The 18,968-nt window shown below is 46.4% G+C and overlaps 2 protein-coding genes across 4 annotated transcripts in view; one reads left to right on the top strand and one right to left on the bottom strand.

Moving 5' to 3' along the window:
- The first annotated feature begins 773 nt into the window (after positions 1-773).
- On the top strand, positions 774-11,995 carry TBRG1 (transforming growth factor beta regulator 1). Of its 2 annotated transcripts, none has more exons than XM_010961630.3 (9): positions 774-1,169; positions 2,849-2,919; positions 3,560-3,792; positions 4,370-4,506; positions 4,797-4,943; positions 7,824-7,921; positions 8,202-8,312; positions 8,725-8,867; positions 9,346-9,538. In XM_010961630.3, exons 1-9 carry the CDS (start codon positions 1,020-1,022, stop codon positions 9,387-9,389), a joined length of 1,134 nt encoding a protein of 377 aa, XP_010959932.1. In that variant the 5' UTR covers positions 774-1,019; the 3' UTR covers positions 9,390-9,538. The 2 variants fall into 2 exon arrangements, with proteins under 2 accessions (XP_010959932.1, XP_010959931.1); XM_010961629.3 differs by lacking the exon at positions 9,346-9,538 and adding an exon at positions 9,545-11,995 and having other exon boundaries at positions 776-1,169.
- A 509-nt stretch (positions 11,996-12,504) lies between these two features.
- Positions 12,505-18,968, bottom strand: part of SIAE (sialic acid acetylesterase) — a 50,131-nt gene continuing 43,667 nt past the window's right edge. For both annotated transcript variants that reach the window (XM_074357027.1, XM_010961628.3), the window contains exons 8-10: positions 16,171-16,328; positions 14,965-15,157; positions 12,505-13,706 (exon numbers count right to left, since the gene is read on the bottom strand). In XM_074357027.1, coding sequence (XP_074213128.1) covers positions 13,455-13,706; positions 14,965-15,157; positions 16,171-16,328 — 603 coding nt within the window. In that variant the 3' untranslated portion in view covers positions 12,505-13,454. The remainder of the gene's footprint in view (positions 13,707-14,964; positions 15,158-16,170; positions 16,329-18,968) is intronic.

The raw sequence follows: 18,968 nt of genomic DNA on the forward strand, positions 1-18,968 counted from the left end.
CATTGCTGGAAGAGGAATGAGAACCTCAAGGCTTCTGCCTTCCAGCGCGGCGCAGTTACCAATACCACTTTCTAAAGAATTGTCTTTCCTACTTATTTGATTTTTTAGACAGAACTTGTTTACAAAATTACAGCTATCTAAAAATAAGTGCAGTCACATAAACATACTTTCGGTTTCATTAGGCAAATTATTTACTGAGTACCTACTTAAATGCAAGCATGTTATTAAAACTTCTGGTTAAATCTTATCTTCCCTACTAGACTCTCTTCTGAGAGCAGAGGTCTTTTTTCTAATCACCACTGTAATGCCAGCTCCCAGTAGAACCCAGGGTAACAGGCCCTCGAGTTCTATAAAGGAGGGGAGCAAGGAAAACCGCAGTCCCAGCCGTTGAACACCGTTGTTCAAGTGCGTCGCACAATCGGGGACGGCCAGTCTGTAGCAAGTGTGAAAAGGTGGCGCAGAAACGAAGTGGGCTTGGGGAGCGTATACGAGATTGGCGTTCGGAAGACTTCTGTACGTTTGTCCTCAGCTCAACGATAACGCGCACGCACACGCGAGTCACAGTGGGTCGTTTCCGGCGGCCGGCCCTCCTCTCCGGGACCGGCACTCGCCTCCCGCCCCGCGAGCCGAGGACCCGCCCCGCGAGCCGAGGACCCGCCCCGCGAGCCGAGGACCCGCCCCGCGAGCCGAGGACCCGCCCCGCGAGCCGAGGACCCGCCCCGCGGGGAAGACTCCCAACCGCTCCCAGCCCCGGAAGTTACACGTGGCCCGCGCCGTTACGTAACTTCCGGAAAGGGCTGACTTCCGAGGCAGACGCGGAAGTGCAGGGAGGCCCCGGGAGCCGGGTCCGCTTGCCAGACTTCGGGCCCTGCTGTGCGCCTCGGGAACGTTCTGGAGAGGTTGATTCCTAGAGGCCGCTGCCGTCAGCACAAACCAGACGAAGCCAGCGCGGGGGGCCTCTCCCCGTCCTAGGAGCCGATGCCGGCCGCGCCCTGGAGCCCCCGTAGCGGGGCCGGACCATGAGCCTGCTGGGCGGCCTGGCCTCCTCGCCGCGGACCCCGCTGCAGTCCAGCAAGGCCAGGATGAAAAAGCTCCCGAAGAAGAGCCAGAACGAGAAGTACCGGCTCAAATACCTGCGGCTGCGCAAAGCGGCCAAAGCCACGGTGTTTGTGAGTGTGACCGTCGCTCAGCCCCTCTCCGCCTCGAGATTCCCCTAACTCTCGAAATCTTTCCCCAAACTGCTCCCCTTCCTAGAGTGGTAGTGTTCATACAGTGTTAGCTTTTGCAGTATAGATTACTTCTTGTTTGCCTTTTCCTTGGACGGTTCACGTAATTTCTTTATCTGCAGCTAAGAGCTAATAGCTAACCTTGTAGAGTTAATGAAGATTGAATGAGGAAAGTAAAGTGCTCGGTACCTAGGAGATGTGCCAATAAGTTTTAGTCATTATCGTTATTACCTCAAAATTCTTGGAAATAGGATTCTCTAGAGATCCCTGAGAATGAGGCACTGTTTTTTAAAGTGGCAACACTGAAGCCCAGGGAGATGATTTGCTCAAGGAGATAACTTGACTGACTCCAACTCAAACACCTTGATTCTAGTTTATTACTTCCGCTACACAGCTGTTTCCCAAGCAGCCCACGTCCCCATAACTGACCCCTTCCCTGAACAAGGCACATGAAGCTTTCAGTAATCTCCCCGCTCCCCTCACCGCTTCTGACCTCTTTTGAGTCTTGCGAATGTTTCTGCCCATCTTTTATTGTAGGGGCACTGGGTTTATCGAATAATGAAATGGTTTGCCAGCCCAACTAAGTATTAAAATACTCAGTCTTGCACAAGCTCACCTCACGGCACGGAAGTAGCAAGTGAAGTCCTCAAACATTTTCCCGCATCTGAATCACCACCTTACCTCTTCTTTCTACCAAAAACTTGAACAACCCTTAGCATTTTTGGAAGCATAAGGAAAGGCTTGGAAATTAGATCATTCCAAAAATATTCACTTAGCACTTGCCATGTGCACTGGAGACAAATAAGAAAAGTAGAACTAAGAGGATTTGGTATCTAACTGATGTTACCTTTCTTTTATCCCCTAAATGTCAAAGGTACCTAGAGCTTGGCAGCTATGTTACTAGATGGATGTTGGTTCTGTTGTTACATTAAGTGCATGAAGAAGGTTTTGTGAAGAAAAGGGATATTGTTTTGAACATTCAGAGTCTGAGGTCCCAACTATGGAACATCAAGATGGAGCATTCCCCTGAGGACTGATGCTTGGGAAATAGATTGAGTCATCAGTATTAGAAAGGTGATACTCAAATACACTTAAGTAGATTATGAAATTAAAGAATTTTATAGAGTAGACTTGATTTTTTCCATCTGGTTCTTCTCTTTAACGTTTATACTGCATGAGATGCTTTGGGTTAGGTTGGTTTTGTAAGCTCCGTAAGACACTTGGGAATGGACATTCCCCATACTTATAAGGATTGAGTTTAAGCATCTATGGATTTGAGCAGTATACCCTTTTCTCTGCCAAAGGCGACCCAAATTAAGATGGCGTACGTCTTGGTTTGCCTAGGACAGCCCTAGTTTGCCATATTGTTCTGACATAATCATTAACAGCCCCCTCTTTTCAGTCAAAGCTGCCCCATTTTCCATAGATTAACTGCTCAGCCTCTGGTAGAACTTGGCCCTATCTTTACCTGTAGGTTAGTTTACAGTTTGCCGGGGAGACTGGCTCTTCCTTCTCACCCAGCAACACAGATTACTCTGGTTTGTAATGTATCTCCTCTTCCAGGTGTAATACTTTGATCTTTTATTCATTTTATGTGATTATATTCAAAATTTTTCTTAAAGGAAAATGCTGCTATTTGTGATGAAATTGCTCGTCTTGAGGAAAAATTTCTTAAAGCAAAAGAAGAAAGACGGTGAGCTGGGTTCATTTTGTGTTCAGAATCACGTTTTTGGCGATTGATGTGGTGTTACTGCTCTGGGGACTTTTCCTCCAGTGGGCTTTTTGTGCTTTGCACAGCCCACTGGCTGCTGATCTAGTACAGAGAAACTTTCAACTGTGGTCCTGGTTCCCATTTCCCTAAGTCGTGTTAGACCGTGGTGATGCACAGCTCCATTCATCTTTCTGACAAAACCCTCTTGCCACATCTAGTAAGTAATCTTGTTATAACTCTGCAGTCAGAAACACCAAGGGATAAAAGAAACTGCATTTCTTTTTTTTTTTTTTTTTGAAACTGCATTGTATTCTACAAATAATTTATTCAGTACGCACTGCTCTGTGAGTGTGTCTCCGTGTGCAGTCGTGGTAGGTGCCCTTCAGAAGCCTAACACCTTCCGACATCCAGGTGGAAGGGCCCTCCAGATGCAGCAGAGATACGTTACAGTCCTTTATCCTTGGCTTCTTGCGATATTACCCTCTGGAGCTTCATTTTTCCCAGGGTCCAGTAAGAACCTTATTTTTGTATATAGTTCTGGCTTTTCCCAGGACTGGACTAAAATGTGGAATTGAGAGAAAGCGGAAGCTCATACCTCTGCTCCCTCTCCTTCCCGGCTCAGGTACTTGCTGAAGAAGCTCCTGCAGCTCCAGGCTCTCACGGAAGGGGAGCTACCAGCTGCTGCGCCTCCCCACAGCTCCAGTTTGCCCCTGCCTTACGGTGTGGCCAGCTCTGTGGGAACTATACAGGGAGCTGGGCCCGTTTCTGGGCCTAGCACTGGGGCTGAGGAATCATTTGGGAAGAAATCCAAGAAGGAGAAAAAAGAAAAAGGCAAAGAGAACAACAAACTGGAAGGTACCTTGGGGAGAGGATATCAGATGCCCCAGCAGCTCAATGACTGATGGCAGAGACCTGGTACTAACCGGTAGATACTCGGCCTGGCAATGACTTACACTCTCACCTGGTCCTGAAGCAGCCCTGGCAGCCCCTGGAAACCAAGTGTGTTAAAGCCCCTCTGGGTGGAGGAATTCCATTTAGACCTGGTCAGATGTGATGGGAGCAGGCTGAGGCCTCCCCCTTCTCCCACACCCCAGTTCTCTGGGTGCCTTCTGTGGAGTCTTTCCTAGAGGCAGGGGAATGGGCGAGGTGGTCTTTTGAGCACACAGATGGCTTGGGAAATTTTTGATCTTATAAATGAAGAGGCCTTAAAAAGAATAAGGCTTTCAGGTTCTAAGCACCAGTATTAAAATTGATTACTGCCAGGTGGGCGGTTTAGAAAGCTGATGCAGGGCTTTGGGGAAAGTCCCATGTGCCCATTCAGTGAGTATACAGAACCGGGATTGGCTCACTGCTTTTAGCATCATGTAAACTTTTCCCTTCCCCTCAGCATTGGGAGGGGCCTAAAGTGGGTGACCGCAGATTTGCGTTTCAGTTGTGAAGAAAACATGCAAGAAAAAGAAAATGGAGGGAGGTGCTCGCAAGCTGGTTCAGCCCATTGCCCTGGATCCCTCAGGACGGCCTGTGTTCCCCATCGGACTGGGGGGTCTAACAGTATATAGCCTGGGGGAGGTGAGTGAGACCAGCGAAAAAGAGAGAGGAGAATGAGAGAGAGGGGAAGAGGGTTGAGCCTCCCCTCCCTGGTCCCATCAGCAGCAGCCCCTTGCTGATCCAGACCAACCCCAGAAATCTCCAGTCCCTGGGAAACCAGGTCAGTCTTGTCTGCGGTACCGCCTGCACTCTTTCTCTGATTTGAGTCACTCTTTGCAGCCCCACGGTGGTTCTAAAGGCTGCCACAGCACCCTGGACTTCTAACCTCTCCAGCGGCCTCAGTGGCAGGTTGGGGGAATCTTTTTTTATAGATCATCACCGACCGACCTGGCTTCCATGACGAGAGTGCCATCTACCCTGTGGGCTACTGCAGTACTCGGACCTACGCCAGCATGAAGTGGCCAGACCAGGAGTGTCTGTACACCTGTCAGATCAAGGACGGTGGCTCGCAGCCTCAGGTGCCCGCACTAGGAACACTGCTGGTTTCTTTCTTTTTTTTTTTTTTTTTTTTTTTTTGCCAGCCTTCTCTGTGACAGGCACTTAATATTTCTCATCTATTCAGACACTTTACAGGGTAGAGACTATAATCACCATGTGGGTAACCCCAGGGTGCAGCAAGGGATTGGCCCCGAGTCACCCCTCTGCTAGCAAGGGATGTGACTTGAGCTGGGATGTGACTCTGCACTTCTGTGATTCTCCTCCTGACACCCTTTCCTGCCTCTACTGTGACCATATGGTGACCACGTGAGGCTTGATCAAGCTGCTTGTTCCTAAAGTGCAGGCCCACGTGCAGGGGAGATTAGTGCGACACTCGGTGGTTCAGGTAGGTCCAGAACAGAGGTAGCAAAGGAACTGCATGGTTGTTCCTGACTGCACGCCCTCTCAAGGACCCGGGAGACCTGAATCTAGTCTCTAAATACACTTGTTCGTCCTTCTCAGTGCTAGATTCAAGGCAATTCCTTTTCTCAAGCCATCACCTCTGATCATTGGGGAAAAATAGACCATTTCCACTTTCTGATGATGTTACAGATCACTCAAAAATTGGGTGGAAAGAGAGAGAAGCAAGGGAAAGACCCTCTGAACAGAAGCTGAGAGCCTGCCCGACACACGTGGATAATGTCGCATGGCTCCCATCTTGGTTAGAACGCTGTGGGACGCACCTGAGTGTTTGGATGTTGTTGGCCAGACAGCGTTCCTCTTTAGAAAGTGCTCTAACACAGAGACTCCATATTGTAGCAGTACACCCGACCTATAACAAATCTATCAACTCAAGGCAAATGTAATCAAAATCCTAATAGAGTGTAAATGCAAATTGACAAGCTGATCCTTAATTTCCTCTGAAAGACAAACTGCCAAAATATTTTTGAAAAAGAAGAGCCTGTAGGGTTTTCGGTTTCCTTTTTTTTTTTTAGCTGTTAACCCTCTGGACATTATTTTCAGGTACTTTGTAAGCTTTAATTATTTTCCCCCAACTAACACCAAGTGACATCTTTAGTTATGTACATATAATACTTGAGCGTGTTTCCAGATGATTCTGTTTCATCTATAAATGCCAATATGGCTTTTAATTACTTTAGTTGTATAGAATGTTTTATACTATAAATATGTTAAAAGAAAATGTAGAAGAATATTTTTATAATCCTAGGATAAGGTGAAAAGGTTTTCTTTAGCAAAGACATGAAAAGAAGAAACCACAAAGGAAAACAGTAAGAGATTTGACTATTAAAAATTTAAACACTTCTGAATGACCAAAAACACCATAATCAAAGTTAAAACTCAAGCAACAAACAAGAAAATATATACAGTGGATTAATAGCCAGATAAAGTGCCCTTATGATCTAAGATAGAAAGCAGTCAGATGAAACAGGCATTTCACAGAGACAGTGCAGGTGGCCAGTAAGAGCAGACCTCACTAGTAGTTAGGGAAATGCAAATAAAACAAAAAGATCTTAAATTTTTCATGGGCAAATATCAGAGAGATTGGTAATATCAGGTGTTGGCCAGAGTGTAGGGGAACAAGTAAATACGTATTAGTAAGCTTGAGAATCTATAGTCTTTCTGGAAGGCAGCTGGGCAGTATCAGCAATTTTAACATGTATGTCCTCTGATCCAGGATACTTTGAGGTATTCTAGTATTTCTTAAGGAAATGTGGAAATGTGAACAAAGGAGTTACATATGACAATGTGATTGTGGCATTGTTGGCAGTTGCAGGAAATTAGAAGTAGCCTAAATACCCATCAATAGGAGAATAGTTAAAAATTAAAATATATCCTCCTAGGGTAGTAGTATACGGCAGTTAAAAGAACGACGTAGATTTACACATACTGACGGAAGGATCCCAAGACCAAAATAAGACATTTTGGCCTTTTAGTTGCTCTTTGCTCACATAGGATATATAGTGTGCACACAGCATGACCAATACCAAGTAGAAGAGGAATCCTGAAATATTTGAAGGTAATTGTTCACAGTTTTTTCGTGAATTAGTTGAGAAATAAATATAATCATCAGAATCTTAAACTTGCAACATCATCAAAGTAGCAAAGCCATTGACTAAAAAGGTACTCACAAAATAATTTATTATTGACAAAATTGAGAGATCTCTAAAATTTGACACAGGAAAATTGAATCACATGAAATAACAAGAAAACTAACAGTAGAATCTTAATAAAGTTTGTTTTGGATTCTAAAAAAATGATCAGTAATATATATTATTGTAAATATATATATGTATACAGAAAATAAATTAATCCTGTGTGGACTGATTTGATTGACATAAACATTGAAAAGCTGAAAACTGCGTAACTGAACTTTGTAGAAAACTGGTCAAGGAATTGCGTTGGCATTTGTTACAAAAGTACATTCTTGGCAAAAATTCCCTAGTATTAGTATACTTTTGATTTAACAGTTTCTTTTTATAAATAGTGAAGGTATTTTACTACTCAAAAAATAAAGTGAAATGGGGGTTTGCAGTCAAAGTGGCCTATACTCTTCCTCAGTATTATAAACCTAAGATTATGTGGAGAATGATCTCATTTGTTTTTAAAATCCCATTTGTATCTGTTCTTTAAGATGTAATTAAGTGGATGGGAAAGTGTCTGGAAAGGTATGTAACAAATTGTTGACATCTGGAGAGCAAAGAGTGTAGAACTGAAACTGTCAAAGGACTTCTCTCTGTTTCCTTGGCTTTGAGTTTTTAACAGCCCCCTAGTAAATTGTACCTGCCTCCTCGCTGGTATACTCAGCTCCAAGTTGCAGAGGGAGGAAATAGTTACGGCACCGGTATGACTCTCTACAACTTTCCCCTTGACTGATCTCATCGCTCCTTTATCTTTCTCAGTTTGAAATTGTTCCTGAAGACGACCCCCAGAACGCCATTGTCAGCTCTTCTGCAGACGCCTGCCATGCAGACCTGCTCAGGACCATAAGTGCTGCTCTGTAAGTTGACCCACGGCTTGGAGACAGGCTGAACCTTCCCTCTTGGTTTTCATGAGCCCTTCTCTTGTTCTTGGTACAGTGAGACCTTCTCTCTTAATGAGGGGAGAATCCTTGTTTTATAGAAAGCTCTCCTGTGTCCTTCGAAAGTCTTAACAGCTGCAGTCTCGGGAGGGTCCATGTCAGGAAAGCTTATTCTGTGTGTTCACACCGACCTCCACTCCCAAACCTGTTCTCATGTCCCTCTCAGGTCTCAAACCCATATTCTCCCTCTCCTATTCAGGGGGAGGCCAGTGCCCAACCTGCTTCCATCTGGAGCTGACTTTTTTGGGTTTTCTCATCCAACCATCCACAACCTGATCCAGAGTTGTCCGGGAGCTCGAAAATGCGTCAAGTAAGTGAGGTCAAACCCATTCCCTTGAAAGAAGCTCCCTGATCAGTCGGCAGGGACCTAAACTGGCAGCTGCTGCTCTGCACATTTGTGTGTTTGTTGAGCTGCTTCAGTGCACAGGGCACAGTTATCGGTCATCTTAGCCCTCTGGACGGAGAGGGAGCCGGTACCCCACTGTACGAAAGTTGTTAGCCCTTTCTGTGTGCACCATGACAGCAAACAGGTTGGGAAGTCCTGCAAATAGAGTATGTCACTGAAGAAGCCTGTCTGTCTTCCGTGTTTTGGTTAATATGTAAATACGTGTTGTAGATACATGTGGGAGAGACCGAAAGAAAAAATACCTGATCCCTTTGGAGGGAAGAAGTGGGTGTTATGGCCAGCAGGTAACTCAATAGTGATCCCTTTGGTCCTGCAGTTACCAGTGGGTGAAGTTTGATGTGTGCAAACCTGGGGACGGGCCACCGCCCGAAGGACAGCTGGAGAACGACGCAGCTACGAGCTTTGAAGCCTTTCAGAGACACACCTTCGATGAAGATCACAGTGATCCCATTCTGCAAGGTATCTTCTATTTTTCTTTCCTGATTTGAAAACTGGTCATTTTTAGGCAACTTCCCTCTTCATTCATCACTGAGTACCCCGCACATCTGGGCCCTAAGTGACTCTTTCCCTGCTCCCGCCACGCAGAGCCCGGGGCCCGGAGGGTCTGCTGCCTGTGTGGCCCTCCCGTGGCCCTCGCAGAAGTCAGGGGCGTGGCTGTGGTCACAGCGAGGCAGGGCCCACGGAGGAACCAGGAGGTCTCATTTTCTAACCTAAGCAAGACCCAAGCAGAACTAGCAGGGAGGGTTTACTGTGGGACTGAAATTTCAGATGATGTAAAGGGGATCCGGTCATGGCCTTGGTCCTGCCTGTGTTCTGTGGACTCCCTCCCACAAGTGAGTGGTCGGGGGACCCGGCATTGGAGTCACATAGGGAGAGCTCTGGATGGAAATAAGAAGACAATTCAATTCTCTTTGCCTAATATGCTCTATAACCCTAGGCAAGTCGCTGCATCGACTTCAGCCACAGTTTTCTTCATCATAGAAGTAAATCTCTGTCCTGCCTCACCTAACATGGGCAAAACTGGGCTGAAAGATGCAAAGGAGGTAAAAGAATTGAAAGAACATATATGTGTCTGATCAAGCCTGTCGCCCAAGATGTCTAGGCAACAGTGGAACTCAAGGAATTTTTTTCTCCAGGATCTTTGGACCTCCCGGAGCTTCAGCCTGCAGCCTTTGTGTCTTCTTACCAACCCATGTTCTTGACACACGAACCCTTGGTAGATGCTCAGCTGCAGCACTTGAAGTCTCCTTCGCAGCGTAGCCCAACTCAGTCTTCAGACTGAACAAGAAGGGATCAGATACCACCTCATTTTCACCATGATGAATGGATTAGCTTAGACTAAAGTTTAAGACCATATAGAAGAAGGCAGCAACTCGGGAGTGAAGAAGATAGTAAATTAACGCATTTTGTCATGGAAGTTCCCATGGTGACAGCTTTCCTGGGAAAAACTTCAGCTGCTTTATTTTTAGTAATAAATTTCTGTTGACAGTTCTGCTTATTTTCATCGTGTTGTAATCAGGATATAACCTTTCTGCTTAGCTCTGTCTGCGGTAAAGTCCTTTATAAACCAGAGCGAGAGACGGCTGCTGACGCATGAGGAAGGTAGTTAAGATTCTGACAGCCTTCTACCCTTGGTTCTCATCCTCGTTCAAGGAGTGTTAAGTCCCCACCCCTGCAACCAGCTGCTGCTTTATGTTCTTGTCAGTATCATCAAAATCAAGTCCTGCTTATCCTGAAGCTGGAAGGTCCAGTCCAAGGCCCACTGTTCATCTTTTTCACATTTGCAGATTCTTCAAGGGGATCAGAAAATCCTCTGTAACCCTTTCTACCTCCCTTTTGTGGTTTCTTATTGGAGAATGTGCTTTTAGCTAAATATGTTGAAACCACATAGTAACAGCTTTAGATAGAACATGACTGGGGATTGGTTCCCACCCTCCATAACAGACCCCATCAGCTCATTAATCGTGTAGTAACGTGACTGCATTCTGGCTAACTGGATGTTTTGGACCCTACTTACGGCATAAAGGTAGACACTTACCACATCCCTAACCCCAACCCACAGCTCCACGTACCTCGTGGGATGCCTTTGCTGCCCATCCCACCAGGTAGCAGGGCTGGTATAACGGGAAGGAACCAAAGGGCCCCAGAAGCAGAAGGATGGGGAGGGAGTGGTGAGAACTGGGCTGTCACTGCTGCGACTGCATGACTGCTAACTGGGGAGAAAACAAGTGGGACTAGCAGCCCATAGGAACAGACTTGGACAGCAGAGGGAGGGAACCAGACAGCAGCATTTAGAGGACATCACACTGGCCATGGTGAGGGATCAGAAACTGAAGTGACTGATGTTTGTTAGTTTTATGACTCTTAATATAGTCTTAAAAGTACATAGCCTTTATAGTGCAAAAGAATAAAATGTGGAAAACAGCAGATGAGGGATGGAAAGGGGATTACTGAAAGCTGCTGCTGTTTCCCTTTTGTCTTTTCTCGTCAGATGCCTGAACCTATTTACACTTACACAGAAATGGTACCTGCGACATTTAACATAAAACAGCTTTCCATTCCAGCCTAAGTAAATGACAGGTTCACAGGTAAATTCATTTTCTGAATGACATTTTGAAAAAATGTTTAAATAAGTTAGTAGTGCGCTGTTTACTAAGAGTTTACTTTGTGGCTTTCCTAGAACGGTGTTTTTCAAACTACAGATCTCAACCCATTTGTTGTTAAACTTTGGTAGTCAAGACCCACATCTTTTAGAATTAAATTAGAAGACGGAACATACTGGAATGCATTGCATGACAAAAGGTTGAAAGTCTGGTTTCAACTATAGTATGTATGTAAGTATTTGTGTATCAGTCACACAGTACATACAGGGATACATGGAATGATGTAAAATGTTTTTATTGTGGATTACCGTGTTAAAAGACTTGCAAAACACTGCCCTAGTATACTTAATTTTATTTTCATCTATTGGTTTGTTAAAGATCTGTTACGTTTGACAGCATCCGGTGTCAGTGAGAATGAGGGGAAAAAATGGAACTGTGCCTTGGTGGGAATGTAAACTGTTGAAACTTGTGGGAGGAGTAAGTTGTAGGTATTAAAATGTGAACCATATTGACCCTTAAACCTGTCATTCCACATGAAGGACCCTAGCAAATTAAGTGCGGTACGGTGTTTGCATGTAACAGCTTCACAGTATTGATTTTATAAGAAAAAACTGGAAAGACCCTGTATGTCCACTAATGAGAAACTGGTTAAAGAACCGTGCTCCCACAAACTGAAACACTGAATCTCTATTCAATTTACATAGGAAAATTATTTTGCTAGAATAAGTTAAAAACAGATTATAAACTAATGTGCCATGTAGTAGGTAAAATGTGACTCAAATCAAGTGACTGCTCAACAAAATGTTAAATGTTTCCAAATGATGAACTTTGGGCTAATTTTTTACTTGCTTATACCTTTCTTTAGCATGCTCTACAGTGATTATAAATTTTATTTTTCAAACTGTTATTTTCATCTGGGAAATAAGCTGAATTCCTATAGAATGTTTTAAATTAGTCAGCCATTAAAAACTAACTTTCACACGACTTTTCATTAAGATACCCACTACCTAAACCTAACATTTCACACCGTGTGCCCTGAGGTGCGGGGTGAGCAGCCCCTGGCCTGGCGCTCCTGACTGTGTCGCCGCCTCCAGGTTGGATCAGCCCCCGAGCATGTGCGGGGAGGGGTGGGCAGGCAAGGTCGCCTTTTCTCAGGAGCTGTTACTGGGTTTGTGGTTCCCATTAAGCCAGGTGAGTACGCGGTCAAGGCTCAACAGTTAGGTGTTAACTGTGTTCTAGGAAGTCCTCAGAGGAGCCACAGTTCCTTGTAAACTGCATAGTTGTTTTGGTTTTTTACTAAATAAAATCCTGGCACCAACTTCCTGTTGTTCAGAGGGACCCCGGGACCCCGGGGGGCGGGGTGGGGACAGTGGCGCTCACTGCTTTCTCATTTTTCACATGAAGGGGATGGAAACTACCCACAGGTGAGTCTCCTTTCTCAGCTTCACAGGACAGTTTGCAAGCCCATCTTTAACCCAGTTCTGACCAGAGAGAAAAATTGCACTTTTATTTCCAGATTCTTACACAGACAGTTAGCAAGCGCCGTTAACTGTTTTTAATCAACCTATAAACAGCATTACTAGGGGGAGGCACAAAAGCCCTCTTTCACATCTGTCCCTCTGGGTGGTTTTCTAAGTACCATCGTGTAGCTTTACTTTCAGCCTCACTTTGTTCCTCCATCTGGATTATCCTGTTCATAGTTAAACCTCTTACCTTTAAAGAGTCTGGTATCTGTATTTGCTTCTCAGTGACCGCTTTGGTCACACAGCTCTCACCCCCAGGCTGCCACCAACTCGCCCTTTTCCCTCCTCGAGTCGGTCCCTTAGCACCTCCCCAAATGCCTGTGTGTGGTTCTGGTTTCTTTGTTTTAAACATTCACATGATCGTTATTTAGACTGAAGGAATAGAATGATTTCTGGCTCAGAACAAAATAGGACTTAGTTCTCTGAAAGACTTGCCCAGTGGAAGAACGACTTCAGTTCCACATAAAGAAAAACTGTTGGGAAGTTTAGAACGGAAACTTTATACAGAGATTTGATAACCACGTGTCAGAGTTTGTAAAAAACACATGGATGCTAGCTGGCCTTGAAATCTCTTCCAGCCCTGAGTTCCCACGGTCTGGACGTAAGGGGATAGACGTGTTCAGATCGTTCACTCCCGGTAAGGAGGGAAGTGACTGACACTGAGGTTCAAGCTGTGTGTGGTTGGGAATTACTCTAATTCAGATACCTGGCCTAACCAGGGGACAAAAGGCAAGGATCTCATTTGCCTACCGGCCCTGGCATCTCAGAATATGGAAACGGCCACGTGCTAGCCGGGCGCTCCCAGTGAGGCAATTCATTAGCCTCCTTTAAAAGCAACAGTTGTCATTTAAACTCCTAAGTCCCAAATCTAAAGGGGCCACACTTACATCTAAGATGTCATCATGTTACAGCTAAGTCACTTAGCAGCCTTGCTTGCTGTTAGATCCAGAAGCCCGGTCTGTGATGACAGCAGTGAAGGGAGGGGCCGGCAGGGCACTGGTGGGGTGGTACAGGGCACACTGTTTATATTCACAAGGCCACGTGGTCCAGGCATAGCGAACAGCAGCCACGGTGCCAGGACAAGACTTGATGTTCAGGGCCAGGGTCCAGGTGGAGAAAGTGTCCACGGGAGCCGGAAGCCACTTGCACCAATGGTCACTGCAGCATGAGATCTAAACAGGAGAGCCACACGCAAGTGAGGACAGTTACAAGGCCATTCCAGGACAGAACTGCTGTATCAGACAGACGGAAAGGAGAGAAGGGGCCACTCTTAGCTGAGGACACGTTTCCTACAATAACCAGAACCAACCTGAGTCCAGGTTGGATCTGATCAACACAGCCACGGATCGATAATAAAAATTCACATGAAGAATTAAGTCAACAAATAAAACATTAAATGACTGAAGGAGACCAGCATAATCCCACGAAGCAAGTAGGGAAGGTGCCCTGAACGCTGATCCTCCCTCCTGATGGCAAAGCAGGCAGGATGGAGGGAGAGAAGCCCACCAGCCCCTGGGCTGCTCCTTGGCTCGCAGAGGAGCTGGGGAATGAAGGAAGCTGGGATGATGAGCTGTTCCCAAGTCTGAAAGCAGTGAGTCCAGGTCAGATGGTGGGCACGGCCAGCAGCTGACCGAAGAGGAGAACTCAGTGTGCGGGGCCTCCCCAGGAGCTAGGATGCCCCTGAAACCCCGCATCCAGAGAAGCTAAGTGGAGTTCGTGTGACCAAGCACCCGTAGTTAGGATTCCAGAGGGGGGGGGGCAGCCCTGGATGAGCTCCTGTGTAACTCACCGTGGTCTTTCACGTTCTCTCATCCCCTCCGGTACCCTGTTCACACTCCGCCCCCTACAGCCTAATGGCCCCAGGATTCCCAAAGACACACTTCAGTGCCCCATCTCAGAATGCCTCCACCCCCACCCCAACTACAGAAGACTCCTGAATAGCCTCTTGAATCAACAGCCCCAGTTCCACAGTGAAATGATCCTCGCCAGGTATTGGAAGAAAGTCTAGCATTTCATTACAGTAACACACTAAGTGACCAGTCACCAAGCTTAAACCGCTTAAAGGAGATGCTAAACTCAAAATCAGAATTTACGATAGTGTGACAAAAGAAAAGACATCCGAAGATGAGGGAAATACTCTGGAGCAAGCATCCTTTCAATAGGTAACGTACAGATAAAGCTGCAGGCCCTGAGCTGGGACAGTTGCTCTGGGAGGGAAAAGACAAGGAACATCAGTCTAACGTGGACTCACTTTCCCTTCCTTGATTGTTCTGTCTGTCAAAATTGCCTCCAAGCGAATGAATTAATAGCTGTTTATTTGTCGCTTGGAGGTAAACTCAGCGCCGCACGAACCAAGACCTGCCTCATAGGAATGTTGCAGTTAGAGACGGGCCTCAGTGCGGAGGAAACCCTGACCCCAAATACACTTACCTCAAATGTCTCGTTGTCCTGCCTCTGCACCTGGATCTCCTGGGAATACGTGAGGTTGAGCAGCCCCTGGCTGGCCAAGAGTTCGATCTTCTGAGGCACCGGTCCCTGAAAGGTCAACTTCTCACCGTAAGCCACGGCTCGCGCCCCCAGGTGCAGCCGGTAGGCCACCGTCTGCTTATCCCGAGGGTGGATGCTGCAAGATGAAGAACGGTGGAGAATTTGGGTTTCGGCTCAACAACAGTGACTTAAGAAACAAAAACAACCATTACACAAAGCACCCTTTAAGAATTTAAGAATAAAGCTGACTGAATCTAAACAGCCCGTGATCAGTGACTAGTCAACTTACGAGAAATGGTGGAAGGAAACCATGATGGGAGTCTGGGCCTTCTATGAGTCAGAAACCTGGAAATAACTGAGGACTTGGAAGGAAGGAATAAAGGGGGTGGGGGGAGGGCGGGCCCTGCAACTAACCTGGGAGAGCTCACAGAAGACTGTTCCAACCACTAAAAGTCCTGTGTTTCATCTGAATCAACTGTTCATTACTTGGTCCCCTCCAGGTTTTATTCGTTCATTCAATAAACATTCACTCACTCAGAAATAAACAAATATTCATACAAGCTCCAACTGTAATCCAGACACTGTGCTGGGCTCCACCGCACACTGAAATCCCCTTGTACCCGCAGCGAGCGTGCGGTAGTCATTGGGGCGATTCACAAAGAGGCCAGTCCTCCCGCTCCGGGCCCACGACAGAATTCCGTCTCTGCTCTCCCCGAGGACAGGCTTTGGCTTTGGCCTGTCCTCGGGGAGAGCAGGAGCAGGACTTGCTTTGACCAATGTGGTGGGCGCAGAAGCCACTTGTGTTGCTTTAGGCAGAAGCACCTGATTGCCAATATGAGACCTAAGTTTGACTGTGGAAGCACAGATGGCCCTGGGCCTCTGTCGCCCCGGATCTGTGAAGGGCTATGACAGCAGAGCCTCTCTGTTGACCATCTTCAGACAGAGAGTGAGCAAGAAATAAGGTTCTGTTACATCAAGGCACTGAGATGCTGGGGGCTCCTAAACACGCAGCATCAATGATGGATAGATCATGCTTCTAAGGTCCGATCCTTAGGACACTTACTCTGCCCCCGACAAGTGGACAGCAGAGCGAAGGCCACAGACAAAGAACATATATTATTGTTCAGGCAAAGCCCAGGAAGCACCCACCTGCCAAAAGGCGAATCCCTGTCACAGAGATCCATAGCTACAGCCATGAAAGTTCTGGGCATCATTACGTTGGGGACAGAGCCAAAGTCTGCTGTTTGATGCCAACGGATCTCGGGAAATCCGTCATCGGAGGTTGCACCAGACAAATAGGAAGATAACTAGAAAGCAGAGATTGTTGCATCAGAATTTTATTGTGTCAGAAGAAAGTCTTTGTCACAATTAGACCCTGCTTCTGCTTCATTCATTCGTTCATATCCTCATTCTACAAGCACTTCCTGAGCCTCTCACCCTTGTGGCCGAGCCTCTCATCCCACACGCCGCAATGCACCCCCGCCACCCCTCTCAGCAGGAGGCAGCCTGCTTGTCCTCCCACAGGCCCTGCGCTCGGCCTGTTGATTTTCTCTGACGAACAGAAGGCAGCAGAAGTGATGTTGTGCTGCTTCTGAGTCTTGGCGTCCAGAGCCCTGCCTTCTGATTTCATTTTCTTGGGACTGTGAGATGGCCGTGAAACAAAAGTCCAGCTACCCTGCTGGAGAAATTATGCAGAGAAAGCAGCCTTAGAAATTGGAAGGTCATGAGGAGAGAGAGGAGTCAATATCCCAGGCATCCCAGCTGAGGGGCCAGTCATGTGAATTCTAGATCCTTCAGCTCCAACTGCAGGCCCGCCTGATGTCACAGAGCAGAGATGAGCCAGCCCAGCCAGGCCCTGCCTGGCCAACCCAGGGAATCCTGAGTAAACACAATGGTTGATGTTGTAAGCCCCCAGGTTTGGGGGAATCTGTTACAGAGCAACAAGGAGCTGGTACCTCTGTGTGTGACACAGCGCAAAGCACTGCAGGGAAGCAGAGAGGACTCTGCCCGACCGTGTGGCCAACTGCATCAAAGGCCCCAGTTCTCCATACCTTCCGACAGCTGCACCCTCTTCCACATGGCTTTGTGGTTTTTCCCACTGAGAGTACATCTCTCTACCACTTGATTCTTATTAGAATCTCCTATTCAAATTGGCTTTAACATATGAAATGATAAGAAGCGCTGAAGCTTCACAATGAAATTTCATGCAAACGGGAATAAAAAGATCCAGTGAGTAACCCCACTTCTTTCCCACACAACAAAGACTGAAAGTGGAACCAGCGCCATGTTGAGCATCACTGCAACAAAGCCACCAGAAAGGGGCTGCGGTGAGGACCAGCCTGAAGCGCTTAGGGAGAAATGCTAGTAACAGCCACTCAAGCCAAGGAAGCTGTCTTAAAATGGCAGCTGGCTCAGAATTCCTGCGGCCGGTCTCCACTCTCACCGACTGCACTACTGCCTCCTGGCCACGTGGGGGCGCCAGCATACTCCATACCCAAAAGAAATTCCTGTGTTTTTCCTAATCCGAGATAAAGCAGGGCACTTGTTCAGTTCCCTGCAGTGATTAGTAGAAACACTGCTGCTGCTGAAGGCATATAACAGCCAAAGAATATAAAAGTGGCCACTTTAGAGGACTTTACGATAGCGTCTGTAGTCCGCTGTGTGTTCCACTGTTCCTCCAAACTCCTTTAAAAAGCCTACTCCTGGGACTCCAGTCCCTGGCCTCCCGCTCTTCTCTCTCCCCCATGCTTCGGGTCCCCTCTCTGCTAAGGACTCACAGCTACACGTGCCTTGCCCTGCTCTCCCCACAGAGCCTGAGTCCCACCTCTAACTGTGCTCCAGTCACTGCAAGCATCATTTCCCACCCAGCACTGGCACCAAGCCAGTTCATCTTTCCTTACAGACCAACGGTCCCTGCAGATTTTCTGACTTCTCTCGTTAATAAACACTGACATTATCTAACATAGGCCAGGCCTTCCATGGGTTAACTCATGTAAAAATTAAAATAACAAAGCAGTTCAATATCTTGTTCAAAACCACACAGCTAAAGAAGAGTCAGAGCTGGGATTCGAATCCAGGCTAGACAAGCCCCAGACCGTGCTCTGAACCATTATGTTACCTACCTGACTATTTCCCTCTGAAGTCACACATTTATATTCCCAGTTTTCCACAATCAGCCTACTGTAGATGATGATGAGGTCAATGCCCAAGGCTAAGGTCCTTCTACTGAACCACAAGGCAGAAGTGCAGGAACCCGGTCTCTTGGATTCAGGTCGTTTTTCTAGCACCTCACACAGTTTGCGGTATATGTTAAGCATTCAACATATTCTTGGTTTGAACTGACTGAAGTCACATTCAAATGACCACATACATAGGCTGAGAGGCAAAAAAAAAAACTCTCAAAAGACAAAATGTAGTTTCCACCACAGTAATACAGGACTGGGGACAGGGTTGCTATTTTGAAAATAATGAGCAGAATAATCTCGTTCAAAATCAAAACAAATGTAAGAAAGAAAGAAAATGACTGTAAAGTAATTGTAAGTGGAAAGAAGGTCTATCAAAATCTTTATCCAAAAAAAGGTACATGAAATAGGACAAGGCCGAGGAGACAGGAAGATGGGGAGAGGGAGTGTGAGACAGGCAGAGGCAGATGCCTGGAAGTAGGTACATCCAATTCAAATATGAAAGCCTACTGTGTTTTTGTGTTGTAAGTTGGGCCTTGTTTTTATAACATCTGACTTGCTTAATGTCCTATGTTCCAGAAAAGTCAGGGCTACCACCCTGCTAGAGAGCCTAGGCCTTGGAGGGCTCACATGAACAGGTGAGGCAAGGCAGTTATGAACTTGGTTAAATATGTTTATTCCCTTTAGGCAAGGCTAAGAGCTGAGTCCTGACTAGGTACCACTAATTAAAAGTATGGCTTCTCTTGCTATATTTTTTCATTTGTG

Source organism: Camelus bactrianus, chromosome 33, assembly GCF_048773025.1.
Source record: "Camelus bactrianus isolate YW-2024 breed Bactrian camel chromosome 33, ASM4877302v1, whole genome shotgun sequence".
NCBI classification, from domain to species: domain Eukaryota; kingdom Metazoa; phylum Chordata; class Mammalia; order Artiodactyla; family Camelidae; genus Camelus; species Camelus bactrianus.

Coding starts and splice junctions, on each gene's coding strand:
- TBRG1 (XM_010961629.3), top strand. CDS start 1,020: ATGAGCCTGCTGGGCGGCCTGGCCTCCTCGCCGCGGACCCCGCTGCAG. Junction 4,944..7,823: donor ACGGTGGCTCGCAGCCTCAG/GTGCCCGCACTA, acceptor TATCTTTCTCAG/TTTGAAATTGTTCCTGAAGA. Junction 7,922..8,201: donor AGGACCATAAGTGCTGCTCT/GTAAGTTGACCC, acceptor TCTCCTATTCAG/GGGGAGGCCAGTGCCCAACC.